The sequence below is a fragment of the Gobius niger genome, assembly GCF_951799975.1.
Source record: "Gobius niger genome assembly, chromosome: 11".
NCBI classification, from domain to species: Eukaryota; Metazoa; Chordata; class Actinopteri; order Gobiiformes; family Gobiidae; genus Gobius; species Gobius niger.
Genome location: NC_136862.1, coordinates 16,269,341 through 16,283,391, shown reverse-complemented (window position 1 = coordinate 16,283,391; position 14,051 = coordinate 16,269,341). Strand labels below are relative to the sequence as shown.

The window sequence follows — 14,051 nt, the reverse complement described above, 5'->3', positions numbered from 1 at the left end:
ATTCCTATTTTTTACACCAGTTCATACATAAGGCCTGATAAATATAACCTTTAGACTTGGAAGAAACATTGTTTTATTTTGATGTTGTGCCTGTAGATTATCCTCAAGTCTATGTACTGTTAGGGTGGCCATTTGAATATTATTCATCCATTCCTCCTCAATATTTTTCCCCAAAGCTTGGCCTACAATAGAAACTTGAATGACCTTAAAGACATCTGTTAGCATTGATCTGGTACTAGTTAATGTGGTTGTATGGATTTAAAAATAGGTCAGCATTTTTTCTCCACTGTGGTGAAATTGCCAAATTTTGTACAAAATTGCACAAGGACTGTTTATGTACATGCACCATTTTATACCTTTTCTAACCTTTAAATATAATTTATATAAAAATGATCTGCGTTCTTTGGTTATTTTTCCTTCAATGAACTATTGGTCAATTTTAGAAACTTACAAATGCCTAAAAATCACTGATTCATACAGCGGCAAGTATAATTGAATGCAGTTTAAACTTGGGAAATGCTCAGGTCAAAACTCACATTTGTAACAAATATTTATTGTATAAAATAAAGTGTAAAACATGAACGCAAACTAGAGTAAGGCTTTTGCAGAGAACATCTAGTAAGAACATAAGGAGTGGTTTTCAAGTGTGAAATATCCCCTTCATAACCACATTCAGTTTAGTAAAACAATCCTGTGCTGTATAATACTTTGACACGTCATGAGCCCAAAGACGATTCTCAAGTGTGTCTTGGCTGGTTCACAGTGTTGGCGGCAGCGGCGCTCAACTGCTGGTTCCTTCGAGAGTTCAACAAGGTCTGAATGTGGAGTGTCAGCTGTGGAGGAGGAGTTATTTAATATAGTCATGATTAAATAAATGTAAAATCAAATGAGATGGAAAACTTACAGCCTGTTGTTGGGCAATGGACTCTCGATATGAAGCACGTCTGCGCTCCTGCTCTCGCTCATCATAGGCCTTCCAATACTCGGCCTTGGATTGTATTTCAGCTTCAGGAAGATGAGAATACTGTCTTCTCTGTGAGCAAAACAGGACATTTTCAAAATGTTGTATTTTACATTAAAAACATTGTAATAGCCGTGGTAAAGGTCACTCACAACATAGTAAATGTATTGCTCGATGGTGTGAGCGGACATTTTCTGCAGCGTCATGAAAGCTGTTGATACATTCATCCGGCTTTTGTTAAGCAGTTCCTGCAAAAAGATAATACTTTAGAAAAACTAATATAACCTTTCACTTCAATCTATAGGTTTTAGATTTCTGAAAATTACCAAAAGCTTCTCATTGGACATGCTCTGCAACATGGTCTGCATTGTGGTGGCTGGTGCAGCGTCAGTGACGGCTTTAGACTGAAAAATAGATATGTGTATTGAAGTTGCTTTGCAGAAAGATGTAGAAAGATGTGGTGTAGTTTACCTCCGCCTCGTACTCGGCCCAGGCCGCTTTGCGCTCAGCTTCACTGAGCTCCTCCTCCTCTTTGTGATCCAGTAGAGATTCATGTTCATGAAATGAGACAATCTGGTCTTTACAGGTCTGCAGTAGCTCAAAGAGCAGTGCATCCTGGGAAAGAAAGGTGCATTTATGTAAGCCACAACACAAACACAAACTCATGTTCGGTTCACTGCACTAATAGTTACCTTCGGTACCACAGGCCGTATTCTTCTGCCTATGGCTGAGGTGGGATCATCCAACATGTCTGGCTTAAACGTGTAAAGCTCAGTCAGCTCAAAAAGCGTGAAGTGCCTCTCGATCTGCTGCTCATCGACCACTCGATTGGACAACGACTGTTTTGTCACCTGCCGATCGTAGATTTTCTCCTCCATGGTGCCCTTCAAATATGTACGAAATGAGCTTTAGTGTAGAGTAGGAAGAAAATAACTGACAAAGGACAAGCATTTACCTGAGCCAAGAAGCGATAGACAAACACTGGCCTGTCCTGACCAAAGCGGTACACTCTGTAGATACTCTGAATGTCGTGTGATGGGTTCCATGAGGCGTCAAAAATGATGACTCTGTTTGCAGCCACCAGGTTAATGCCAAGTGAGCCGGCTTTTGTCGAGATGAGGAACAGTCGACCACTTTAGAGAAAGATAAATATAATGTGGATATTCAACTAGTACTCTATGTACATCGTCTTTATAAAGTTACCGTTCATTGGCGCCATTGTTAAAATCCTCAGCCCACTTCTTTCTCAATAGAGCATTTGTGGAGCCATCAAGGCGATAGTAGTCAACATTCTTTATCCAACTTCCAGCTGTAAAAATGAAGTCAATCAAATATGCTCTGTGCAAATAATGATTTCTCATGTTAATTGTTCATACCTTTTCCTGGTGTCTCTTTGCTACGATGAGCTTCTTTAAGAAAGTCTTCAATAAGATCTAACGAGATCAATGACTGACTGAACACCAGCCTATAGGCAAGAAAATGTTTACATTTCCAAATAAATTATGTTGCTGCTGAATTGATGCAATACTTACACTTTTTCTTGCAGAGTCTCTGCCTTTTTCAATATTTCAATCAATAAGGTAATTTTCCCTGAGTGTGTGATGTTTTTAGCATCGCTTGCATCAAGCATATTCTTATACCATTCATTTGATGCACTTGGGCTGTCAACCTCTCCCCCTCCTATAAATACAAACCATGTTTGTAATTATCAAGTTGGCATATGCTTAATCTGTAGAGATTGTATTACCTTGCAGCACAACATCAGAGGTAGATGTTGGATTACTCTCGCTGGTGACTTCATTTGCTTTAAAGGAAATAAACCGTTGTTTCCTAAAAAAGATACATTTAATTATTAAGTGTAAAATACTTTATTAATGCAAACATAGAATAAAAAACACCTTACCCATTTGTCTGATTCTTGGCTTTATTCTTCTTATTAAGGCCTCCCTAGAGTAAATATAACATGTAGGTTGCATATATATTTACATATTGTGAAAGGATTAATTACAGGTTACAGTAATTTTACCTTGTGATTACTCAAATGAAGGCACCATGGATGAGTCCAGATTCGGCCGAGCACCTGGAAATCCTTGAACAGATTGGCTCCAACCTTGGTTTTTGTCCCTTCAGGCACTGGTCTCACCCCTGAATTAATATACAGTATATTCAGGCAGTATTCATACCCCTATATTTATTCTTATGTTATTTTGTGAAACAGGTTTAAATAGAGGCCGAGTCTTTCAGTATCATAAGAAAACTCAGACCAAATATTTTATGAATGTTAAAAAAAAAAAACACTGCAGTTGTTCTATGGCGTCTAAAGAATGATCAAAAATGACTATATTTCTGATGTATAGTTATAGGGTGATTACCGACAAATAAGGAATTTATGGGATTTTAGCATCATAATAAGAGACAAAACAAATATATATGGAAAAAATGCATGTAACATTATCTAATCATCTACAAGCCACAGCTTACCAGAGACATGATCGAGGTAGTACTGATAGAGCTGACACTGCAGTGGTGAAATCCTCACCGCCAACACATACTCATGTTTTGGAGGCAGAAACTGCGTCAACTCTGAATAATCTTTTCTCTAAACAAAGAAAATATGACTTAGAGCGAGGAACATGGTGTTTTCTGGCTGTGGGCAAATGGAGTTTTACCTGCACACACCCCGCCAACATGGCGTGAAGAACGTGAGCTCTGTTCTTCATGATGCGGACGTCTCGCGGCGTGGAGTCTGCACATTGACCGTTCTGTATCGGGTTCATGAAGCGGTTCCTGAACTCTGCCAGTGACCCCAACAGGTTTTTCTTGATGAAACTGACCATACAATGATCTGTGGGAAAATAACTTATTTAATTACATCAATTGCACAGCTTCTTAGATAGATAGATATAATTTCACTTGAAGGTCAGCAACAAAAATAACATGTGTGACTGACTAAACAAATTGGTCACATAACTGTAGCCTGCAGTCTGAACGCAGCATTCTTGACAAAATACAATTTGGAATAAACAATAAAAATTACAGTGTCTGTTTACAATAGAGAAAACAGTGCCACCCGTTTACTCTATTCACCTTAGGCTTGTAAGGGAATGAATTTTGCCCGCCCCTTCACTCGTATTACTTTACATAGGACAAGGTGCAAATGAACATTGGACATTTTACACAAAACAATCTACTAAACATCAGATTTTAGAGGCGAACATTTTCTTTTATTAAAATTAAGGTATTTTTTTTAATGTCCGTATGGAAATTCATTCTCTGCATTTGCCCCATCCTCAATGCCGCTGGGGTGACCTGTAGGAGCAGTGAGCACTGCAGCCAGCGGAGGCCGGCGCTCGGGGACCCATCTCCAGATGTGGAGCCAGGCCAATGGTCAGAAACATCTGGCTGGAGGATTAAACTATTGTACATGTTTTTAGTGGTAGGGGAAACCAGAGTACCCAGAGGAAACCTACGCAGACACGGGGAGAACACAGACAGACTTCCTGTTTCGATCCAGCACGCCAAAATAAAAGCACATCGCTCGTCTCGTTGATTAGTTCCGCAGGTACTTGCTAAATTACAGGAATATAATTAAATACACACATTTTAAGTGTTTTGCCTGTTCATAGTTCATAGGCAGAAAGAAAGTTGAACTAATGAACTGCTGAACTAATGAATAAGATGGTGCTGTTACTTTGGCGCACTGGATTGAAACAGGAAGACACTTCTTGGGCGGCGTTGTTGTGATTTGAAGTTATGCACAGAGTCAATTCCACTTTTTTAATATTGTTTTAGCTTATGTAAGTCTATGGAAAATGTTTGCTAGCACCTGCAAACATGGCGGATCTCCATGGTAACAGTGAAATTTCCCGAACCCTATATAAAAGGCGAGTGTGACTAAATGCTAGCTAATTCTAAATAATTTAATTGGGGCTTATAACCAAATCAACACATCAGCAACAAAACCCATACTTCAGACAGTGGAGGAACATTAGCCTGTTGGCCTACCGAGCACGTGTCGCCATGGTGCCAGCATAGCAAGCGTTGCCATGGTGTCTTGACCTTCAACAATGTCAGAAGAAAACTAGAAAACTATATTTTTAAGACAGACGTACATTCGACCAGGTTGTTCTGCAGTGGGGTGCCAGTTAACACCACTCTCCGCTTGGTTTTGATGTCATTCAAGGCTTTAGAGATCTTGGTTGAATCATTGCGCAGAATGTGGCCCTCGTCACAAATGACAAAATCTGGACCTGGAGAACAGAACAAATCTCTGAAAACTTCTGTACTGTGGTTGTGGCTCACTGAGAGAAAACGCGACTCTCAAACGTGTGTGTGCGACGTAATGATGCATACCCGGATCCACCAGTGCAGATGCAATGTCTTTCTTCAACTGCTCACTGTGACTTTTTTGCCCCTGTGACAGATTGCGGTACAACTCGTATCCAATGATCATCACGCCTCCAGTTCTCTGCCACTGCTTGAGAGCACTCACTCTTTCATTAAGACTTTTGAGAGTAGCCATTTGTGACACCTGCATTAAAAAACGTGTTTATATGCGATATATCGACAGACCGGACAAGAAAAAAAGAAACAATCATCCAACACACCTTTACTTTGTCTTCTCCCAGAGTTTTTTGCCATTTCTTAAACTCACTGACCCAGTTGAGAACAGTGTTGAGGGGACACACCACCAGCGCTGTTCTGAAGTTCAGGTTTTTAGACTGTAGCACCGTGTGGAGGAATGTGACCACCTTAAAAATAGTAAACACTGTTAAAACTGATTCCCGGATGTTCATGGTACAGTACACAACACACTATGGATTAAAGTACCTGAAGAGTCTTTCCTAACCCCATGCAGTGAGCCAGTATACAGCCTGACCCTGGGGTAGTGGTGGCCTTTTTAACAGACTCACAACAGCTGTCCCAAATGAACTGAACACCTGTAAATACAAACATAATGTAAATGTTTTTGTTATTAATGTCCAGGTTACAGTGCCCTCAATAAACGTAAAATAACATCTTTATTGTTTACTCGTTTAACCTTAAAATATTAAAATATATCCTCTAAACTTGGAATGACTGTGTCCAAAGATAATCCTGAAATGATTATCCACAGCTTTGTGTCTATTGTAATAGTTTACTTTCTGGAACGATCTTCAGTCTTCCTTACGTTTGCTTGATTCTGTTGTGGCTTTTAAGAGCAAACTGAAAACCTATTTGTTTCAGAAAGCGTTTTAATCCCAGTAGATTAAGGGTTGTTTAATGACCAGCATGTTTTGTAACTGTACTTGTGTTGCTTGTATTTCTAATGTAGTTTTGTGAAGCGCTTTGTGACTTCTCTTGTCTGTGAAAGGGGCTATTTAAATTAACTTTACTAACTCACTAAAGAAAGCCAAGTTTTTAAATTCTCTGTTTAAAACATTATGTTTGTTTGCAGAGATATTTAGTAAATATTTTTAGCTAAGTTTAAATGCATTAACAGTAAACAGGAACGTTTTTTCACAACATTCTTTAGCCACATTTATCAGGGATGCCAATATTTCTTGCGGGCGCTGAATATGACTGAATATTTTATGTATTTTTATTTGTTTATTTGGTCGGGACAGTGCATGTTAATGAACATTGGATTCATACATGCAAAACCGCCACTACGGATTGTAGCCTTAGGCTAATTTGTATCCGTTGTCCCCCACACTCTCATCCATATTCATTGTACATGTTTTTAGTGGTAGGGAAAACTGGAGCACCCGGAGGAAACCTACACAGACACGGGGAGAACTTGAAACTCCACACAGAAAGGCCCCGTCCAGCCGGGGATCGAACCCGGGACCTTCTAGCTGTGAAGCACAAGCGCTAACCGCTGCACCACTATGTTGGAAGTATTGAGATTACTGACCATCCACCTGGTGAGGCTTGAGTTTGGTCACCAGATTTCTGTGAACCTGGACCAAGGGCTCTTTGGTGACGTCATCTTCATCCAAAATCAGTTTTCCGACAATAGGACACGCCTCGTCATCAATTAGTATGATCTGGTGCAAAACAAAATGTATTCCCCCAGTTATTACTTTAAAAGCTTATGCCTTTAGGATTCATATTTTGGAAATTGTTCTTTTTCAGGGCTCAAATTGCCTCTATAGCAGGGGTCTGGGGCTTTCACTCCCCTTTGTGCCCAAAAACAAGCCCAGATGTGCAAGACATCAGGGGTAAATAAAAAAGGACCTTCAAACCTCATTTAATTTCAAAAGGCAGTACCTCTCTTCTCTCCTCCAGCTGTGATTCCCGATTTGCCAGTCGCTTGCATCTTTCCTCCTCCTCCTTTATGGCTTCTTGTGTCTCAGCTCGGAGATTCTTATCTTCAAGGATTTGGCGGATCTTTTTGCGTCCCTTTGTGGGAGTGCCTTGGCTCCCTTGACTCAAACTAATCTCATCTACATCACTCTGTCAACAACAAAGAAATGTTACTTTGCACCTAAGACGTACTGTTGAAATGGCATTATAAATGAACAGCTCAAATGACCTCATCACTGATGTCGGATGACAGAGTGTAGCAAACAGGTGTCTCCTGGTCAGCGCTAGGGGCAGCCTGCTTGACTTCCCTGTCGCTCTCACTCAGTTCCTCACTCATGCATAGCTCCTCCAGCTCTGACTCAATTGTATCATCTGTGTCACTCTCAGCTTGAAAAAAACATTAAAGTCAACAAACATAGGATACATTACTGGTAAACTGAAATAATATAGTTACCTTTGGTCCTTTTACTGGTCCTGGGCTTTGTCTGTGGCTCTGCTTCACTCTTTTCCATTTTCTTCTCAGATGTTTCCTCAGTGAGAGCGAGTTTGTGACGGAGCAGATGGTGTCTAGACGGCCCTCCGTCAGACCTACTGTCAGAAGATTCGGACGCCAAAGCTGAGTCCACTTCTGCAGCACAAAAACCATTCCCCTCCACCTTTAGAGTAACCATTACACGAACAACTAGCCTACATCAATAGGACTCACCATCTGCCTTGTTTACTCCTTTGTCTTGAACCTGCATCTGTTCTGGCTCTGACTCTGATCCACCGTCGCCTGAAGAGAAACCGTCGCTCGAGGAGAGGTTGGCTTTGATTTGGGCCAAAAGCATTTTCTTAGCGATTCTTTCAAAAGAGAAGAAGGATCCTGAATTTAGAACAATTTAAATCTTTGCCAATTTGACCTAATAATGCAACAAATAAAACTCTCTGGCATATAGCCCCATATGAATAAAACCGTATCAAGAGAAAGCAAAATCATAAAATGATGCACACAGCTTTTACATGTAATAATTTATTATGCAGGTACTTTTCATCTTTTAATAAACAGAGAAAAAAAAAGTTGGGGACATGAAAGTGACCTGAATGTTGTGCCGGTTTTATTTTAAATGAACAAAATTTAAATAACATTTGTTCTAGGTCTTATCAATGACATCTGAAATCAATTGGATTTTGAACATATAAGCAAGGAAAAGTAAATACATACATGAATGTAGAAATCACTACTTTATTAGATTTGTTCATTTAAATAGTTTACTGCGCTGAACTTACTGTAAAAACAGTTCCAAAATCAATACATTTGTCTTAACACCATACATTATTTTTACACTTTCCCACACTTGCAAGCTTTCAACGATCAAGTTCATGTTCATAATCATGTTGAAAAGAGGTGGTCAGAGATCATCTACTCTCAACTGCTCTAAAAGGAGATGTGAGACACAACACAATACTGACACACATTGAGTAACGGAAAAGTCACATTGCAACTCTAGACACAACATATTTCTGCTGACCACTTTATAGAGTGCTTGCGATCGACAATTTAACATGACCAGTGCAACAAAATGTAACCACCAAAAAACAAAGATGGTGGAAAAACGCACTGCAAAAGCACATTAATTACAGTGCCATCTGGCAATCCGACCTGGAAAAAAAAACGAGAGACAAAATATGGCCGTCATTTACAGTGTCCACAGACACAAAAAACTGACCTGGAGGGCTTTCGGGACAAACCATTTAAATCAAGGTGGATTCAGGTAAAGACTGTGCAGCATACTGTATAAAATGGTCAGCAGTGATGTCAGATTTAAGTATAGAGGTGTGCCAGTCTCATGGACTGAAAAAATAATGCATTGATCATTAAATCATAATGTGCAAGCAACTGCTGTAAAAGCCAATACAGTCACAAAGCAAAGAGAAAGCAGTGATACCACTGTGATACACAATGGCAGGACATGATCTTCAAGAGCACACTGTAGATTTTCCTTGAAGTGTAGCAAAAATTGCTTAACAAACCTACTGCTTTACACAAATCCACTTTAAAGGCATTGTCTTCTAGCATTGAGGATAAATGGTATTATTAAAAACTTTTAGAGACCCTCCAGGCCTCACCAACTCTTTTATGCAAGTATGAAATAAGAAATGAAGTACCACGATATGATCAATTTCTTTCTCATCCCAAAATACCGAGTTTTTAATCCTCAGCTACAAGCACAATTCAAATTAATAAAATAGTTTTATCTGAGACTTCCCACACATAAGCCATTTCACCTAAACATTAGAATGACCTTTATGAAGAGTGGACCATTAAATATTAATGTCACAATAATTCTCACATCTGCACAAGAAAATGCACTCAGTGTAAGATTGTTTTATAGTTCACAACTGTTTTGTAGCAAAGTGTGATTTACAAAAGACCTGATAGGAAATAGTAAAACCTTCATATGGTTGTACATATCCAACAGGAGCAGCAGGTTGAAAAGGTCAATAGAAATTTTAAGTTAAAATTGAATTGAATTGGCAATACTGTCAGTAATGACAAAACCATGATTCACACAATACTATATAAAATCCTTATATTATTACAACTGAGTGATATTAAAGTAACACAAATTTAGCTAAAGATAGTATTTGATTGAAGACGTGTTACAGCTACGTTTTGGTCTTCTTTGACTTGACCGCAACTTACCGCGAAGAACAAGACTGTTTCTATCTTTCACTTCTTTTCTTTTGCAACTAGTTTGTTTTATTAACTCTAAATCCAGGTTTTGTGAATCATACCTATTTTCAGGATCTTGGTCATCATCTGCTGGCCCGGAGGGGCCTGGCTGTTCTGCTTCATCTCCTGAAAATGGAGATCCACATAAGATACGTAAATAAAAGCATAATTGCCACCAGTCATAGGTGGCAAGAAACAACTGGACATTTACTAGACTAAGTGCAAGCTGAGACACAGGATTATAGTATTATACTGTATGTTGCGAAACTCACCAGATTGGTGGAAAGCTGCTGCCCCCAAGACAGACACGTTCTCAGTGATGGGCTTCATCCTTTGAACATCTTCATCACTTCCAGAATCATCTTGTTCTTCACTTGATGAAGACAGTGAATCCGAGTCTGGCTGGGGTGTCTGTCTGACCTCTCGTTTGACAATCCGAGGAGACCTCAGTGGGGTCCTAAGTATTTTCTTCTGTGGCTCTTCTTCGTCACTTGAAGAGTCTGTTGACCTTTCCCTTATGGCTTTAACATTTCTTTCATTTTGTGCATCAGGGGAACGATCATGCATCTTGCGCTTTAGACACATCTTGTCAGGTGACATGGGACTATTTTTATTCAACCAAAAAAGGCATTTCTTGGCAACTTTTGTTGACGCCTCCGTTTCGCCTTCGCTCTCAGCATCAGAGCTCTGCATCATGGCGACCCTCTCCAGCAAAACTGCTGGTATTTCATCAGAGTCTGAGTCATGTTCTGCTCTCCTTAAACCTTTTTCTTCCGACTTTTTCGATGCTGACACACTAACATCATCCTCTGAGTCACTTTCTATGGTTAAAGGTGACTCTTTGTTTTGAACGTCGCTTGGTCGACGTAAAGGAGTCGTTTTGAGTCGAGGGGATCTTCTATTGTCTTGTTCTTTTACTGTCTGGGCTGACTGCACACTGCTGCTTTTACGACTCATCCTTCGATCTGCCCTTGCACTACTGGGCTCTTGCTTTGTTTTAGTGTTTTCTGCGGACTTCTTAGACTCAGAACACTCTTCTTGTTTGCCTTGTGGGGTTGTGCTGGCACTCTTTGTCTCCAAGGGCATGGGGGTCAGTTTTACAACCAGTTTTTTAGTCATGCTAATGTTTCCATCGGACGACGACTTATGAACACCTGGTCTAGTTCTAGGGGAAATGCAAAACACATCATCTTCATCACTGTCAGAGGAACTGGATGACGACTTTAGATCCGAATCTTCTGCATCCAAATGTTCCGAAGCCAAATTTTCCAAATCATCTATGCACTTAAGATCTGCCTGGTCAACCTGTGTCTTCATTATTTGCCTGTTGAGGTCTTCGTTAAGTAGTTTGTCCCAACAGTTCATAACATCCAGATCGCTGAATTCTTCCTTAAGGCATTCCTCCAGTAGAGCTAAGGATTTCCTTAAACCTTTTACTACTGTCATGAAGGAATTAAGATATAGTTTACGGACATTGGCCACTTGTTTGTCTTTGGTCACACAATGTATAAAATTAACAAATGTGTGATTTAAAGTGTTGGCTGAGTCAACTAGATGTTTGGTTTTTTTGGTCATGTCTTTTGAAACCTTTAGGGCACTGTAGTTGAACACAACGCTGCCATCCATACCAGTGTGATCCCATTTATCGAGAGGAATGTTTTGTGGCAAAGGCATATACAGTTCGGGTTTGTCTAGCTCAATTCTGTTCCTTTTACGCTGTTGTTTCCAAAGGTTTTCCAAGATGCTGTCACAGGAACTGACGAGAGGGAACAGGGGCTCTGGATTACAGACATAGCAGTACCATTTACTCTCCAAGATGGTTGAAAGTTCTTTTCTTCCCAGGTTTCTTAAAATGCATTTTTTACAAAAAGCATTGCTACAGTAATCACAGCAGATGAGGTTTCCTCCTTCAGCACACCATCTATGCAAAATATATTCATGGTTAGAAATTATAAAATTCAATTTTTTTCTTCAAAAAACTGCAACAAAAAGATTATTACCGGCACTGCTCATCCATCCCATCTGCATCCCTGCTGATGTCATCACTTGAGTAATACTTGCAGCATGACTGAGTGAAGAGAAAATCATTTAAAAACTTAATAACTACAAAGGCCAGGAGTTACTGAAGGAGAAAATACACCTTCTACGCCCATGCCACAAACCGAAAACCTCACTATATAAACTATATAAAATTGTTAATTCAAAAAAATACTCACCTTGCAAATTAGTACTTTTAAAACAGGATGTCGGAACAAGTTATCTCTTTGAAAGTGATTTACTTGTCGATTACAGGCAGTACAGCTGACGATCTCGATCTTTTCACCACCTGGAATAGTGTAAGACAGGAGTGAATTCTTTTGTTATGAAGACATTCCATTGCTTCTAATTACCTCCACGTCGCTCTCTACGAGGGACGTTAGGATTTCTGCTGCGAAATTCCGGCCCCCTGAAATCATCTCTTCCATTCTCCACAGGTTCCGGATTTACAAGAGCAGTGCCTGTGTGATCGAGAAAAATTAGACTCAGTAAGCTTATTGAGCCAATTTATGGCAGGATCACTTTGTGTAATTAAGTACTTACCTTTTGGCAATCTGGTGACGTCAAGTTCACCATTTGCATTAAATATGTCCGTATCTTCACTTGCACTTGAGTCACCAGACTCATCTAGCCCAGAGTGTTTTGTGATCACTAAGGGTTTTCTGCAAAAAATAATGGGTCAAAATAAATAACTACAGAAAATGCATATTCCTAGAATAAATAAAGCTTTTATATTTCTATTGAGGGTAAATGAAAGTCACCTCTTGGAGAATCTGTTATCACCGGTCTGCAAATAAGAAAGCATGTTAGAGCCTACACATCATATTATTAATCAACATTAAAACCTAACTTAAAATGAAGGAGTTACCTCAGAATTGTTGTTTACCAGATGACCTGGTCTTCTGTAAGCAAGTTCTGGAAAGACAAAAACACAATTGAATTAAATTGTGGAGCGTGAGACAAAAGAGGTTTGAAGTTACCAGCGGTATCCTCTGTTGGTGCATCATTGCTGTCCTCAGCCGCTGAAGGTGCAAGAAACTCGTGCAGCTTGTTAACCAGCAGATTGAGCTTGCTGTTTCTGGCACTGGAGGAAAACATGATTCATTTTAGGTTTACGTAGAGAAACATGCATGTCTGACAGCTGACAAACAAGGACTCGTTACGCTATATATTAATTATTATGTATTAATCTGATGTGATGTGATGTGTCAATCCAACACTGATAATCTTTCTCTTTTTGTCAGATCTTAGCGACGTAACCCTGGATATCAGTGAAGCTAAGCCTGATGTAGCTTTCAAGCTCAAGGCGCTAGCAGGATGTTTCTTTTTCGTTACCTCATAACTGCTGCAGACATATCTGTTCACAAATGGGCCTTGGTGGCGATTAAATCTCATGTATGTGACATCCACATGGTCCCCCGATAATGAACAGCAGCGTAAATTTGTTATTTGAACAAGAACAGTGCATTCCCATCCACAGGAGCGGGAGCTACTTTTCTATCTGCGCGATGGGTCGACCACAGAGCGATGGCGCCACCTGGCGCACAGGAGTAAAAGAACATATATGAATGCATCATGGACACACTCAAATAATATTAAGTAAGACATCTTACCATCTTACACGTTATTCTTTTTCCCAGAGGCAACGGAGAAGCATAAACAGTGACACTAATTAAAAATCATAGTTTAGGTCTATCTACCAAATAACACACTATATGTCCTATGATTTTAGACTGAAGTTGCTTTTTTTCAATATGTTTTTTAAAGAATGAAGTTGCTTAGTTTCTTTCTGCTTCGTGTTACCCAACACCAAAGAGCGCCTTAACAAATGTTATACGAATAAGTTGTACTTTCTGTCTCACGTTTATGAGACATAATCATAATCAGACACAATCAAAATTCTGCCTTATCATCTCTAGGGAATCTAAATGTTATATATATTTTAGGCAAAACATAAACACGGGATACAGCAAAGGTGACATCTGAGTTTATATACAATTATTGGGAGTAGCAGTAGCAAGTAGTCTTCATTATTTATTATTACGTTTT

The 14,051-nt window shown here is 39.5% G+C and overlaps 1 protein-coding gene across 1 annotated transcript; it reads right to left on the bottom strand.

Moving 5' to 3' along the window:
* Positions 1-737: 737 nt before the first annotated feature.
* On the bottom strand, positions 738-13,504 carry LOC306970748 (transcriptional regulator ATRX-like; the record flags this gene model as incomplete). Its single annotated transcript, XM_079566775.1, has 34 exons — positions 13,338-13,504; positions 12,983-13,086; positions 12,871-12,917; positions 12,764-12,789; positions 12,546-12,664; positions 12,356-12,463; positions 12,182-12,291; positions 11,966-12,033; positions 10,238-11,886; positions 10,028-10,091; positions 7,956-8,092; positions 7,704-7,877; positions 7,479-7,636; positions 7,214-7,399; positions 6,858-6,990; positions 5,792-5,901; positions 5,569-5,712; positions 5,315-5,492; positions 5,074-5,211; positions 3,631-3,806; positions 3,443-3,560; positions 2,988-3,106; positions 2,865-2,908; positions 2,709-2,791; positions 2,494-2,641; positions 2,338-2,426; positions 2,165-2,270; positions 1,917-2,094; positions 1,654-1,845; positions 1,433-1,576; positions 1,288-1,365; positions 1,114-1,209; positions 905-1,033; positions 738-833 (listed from the first exon to the last, which is right to left on the bottom strand). Exons 1-34 carry the CDS (start codon positions 13,355-13,357, stop codon positions 738-740), a joined length of 5,469 nt encoding a protein of 1,822 aa, XP_079422901.1. The 5' UTR covers positions 13,358-13,504.
* Positions 13,505-14,051: the final 547 nt, after the last annotated feature.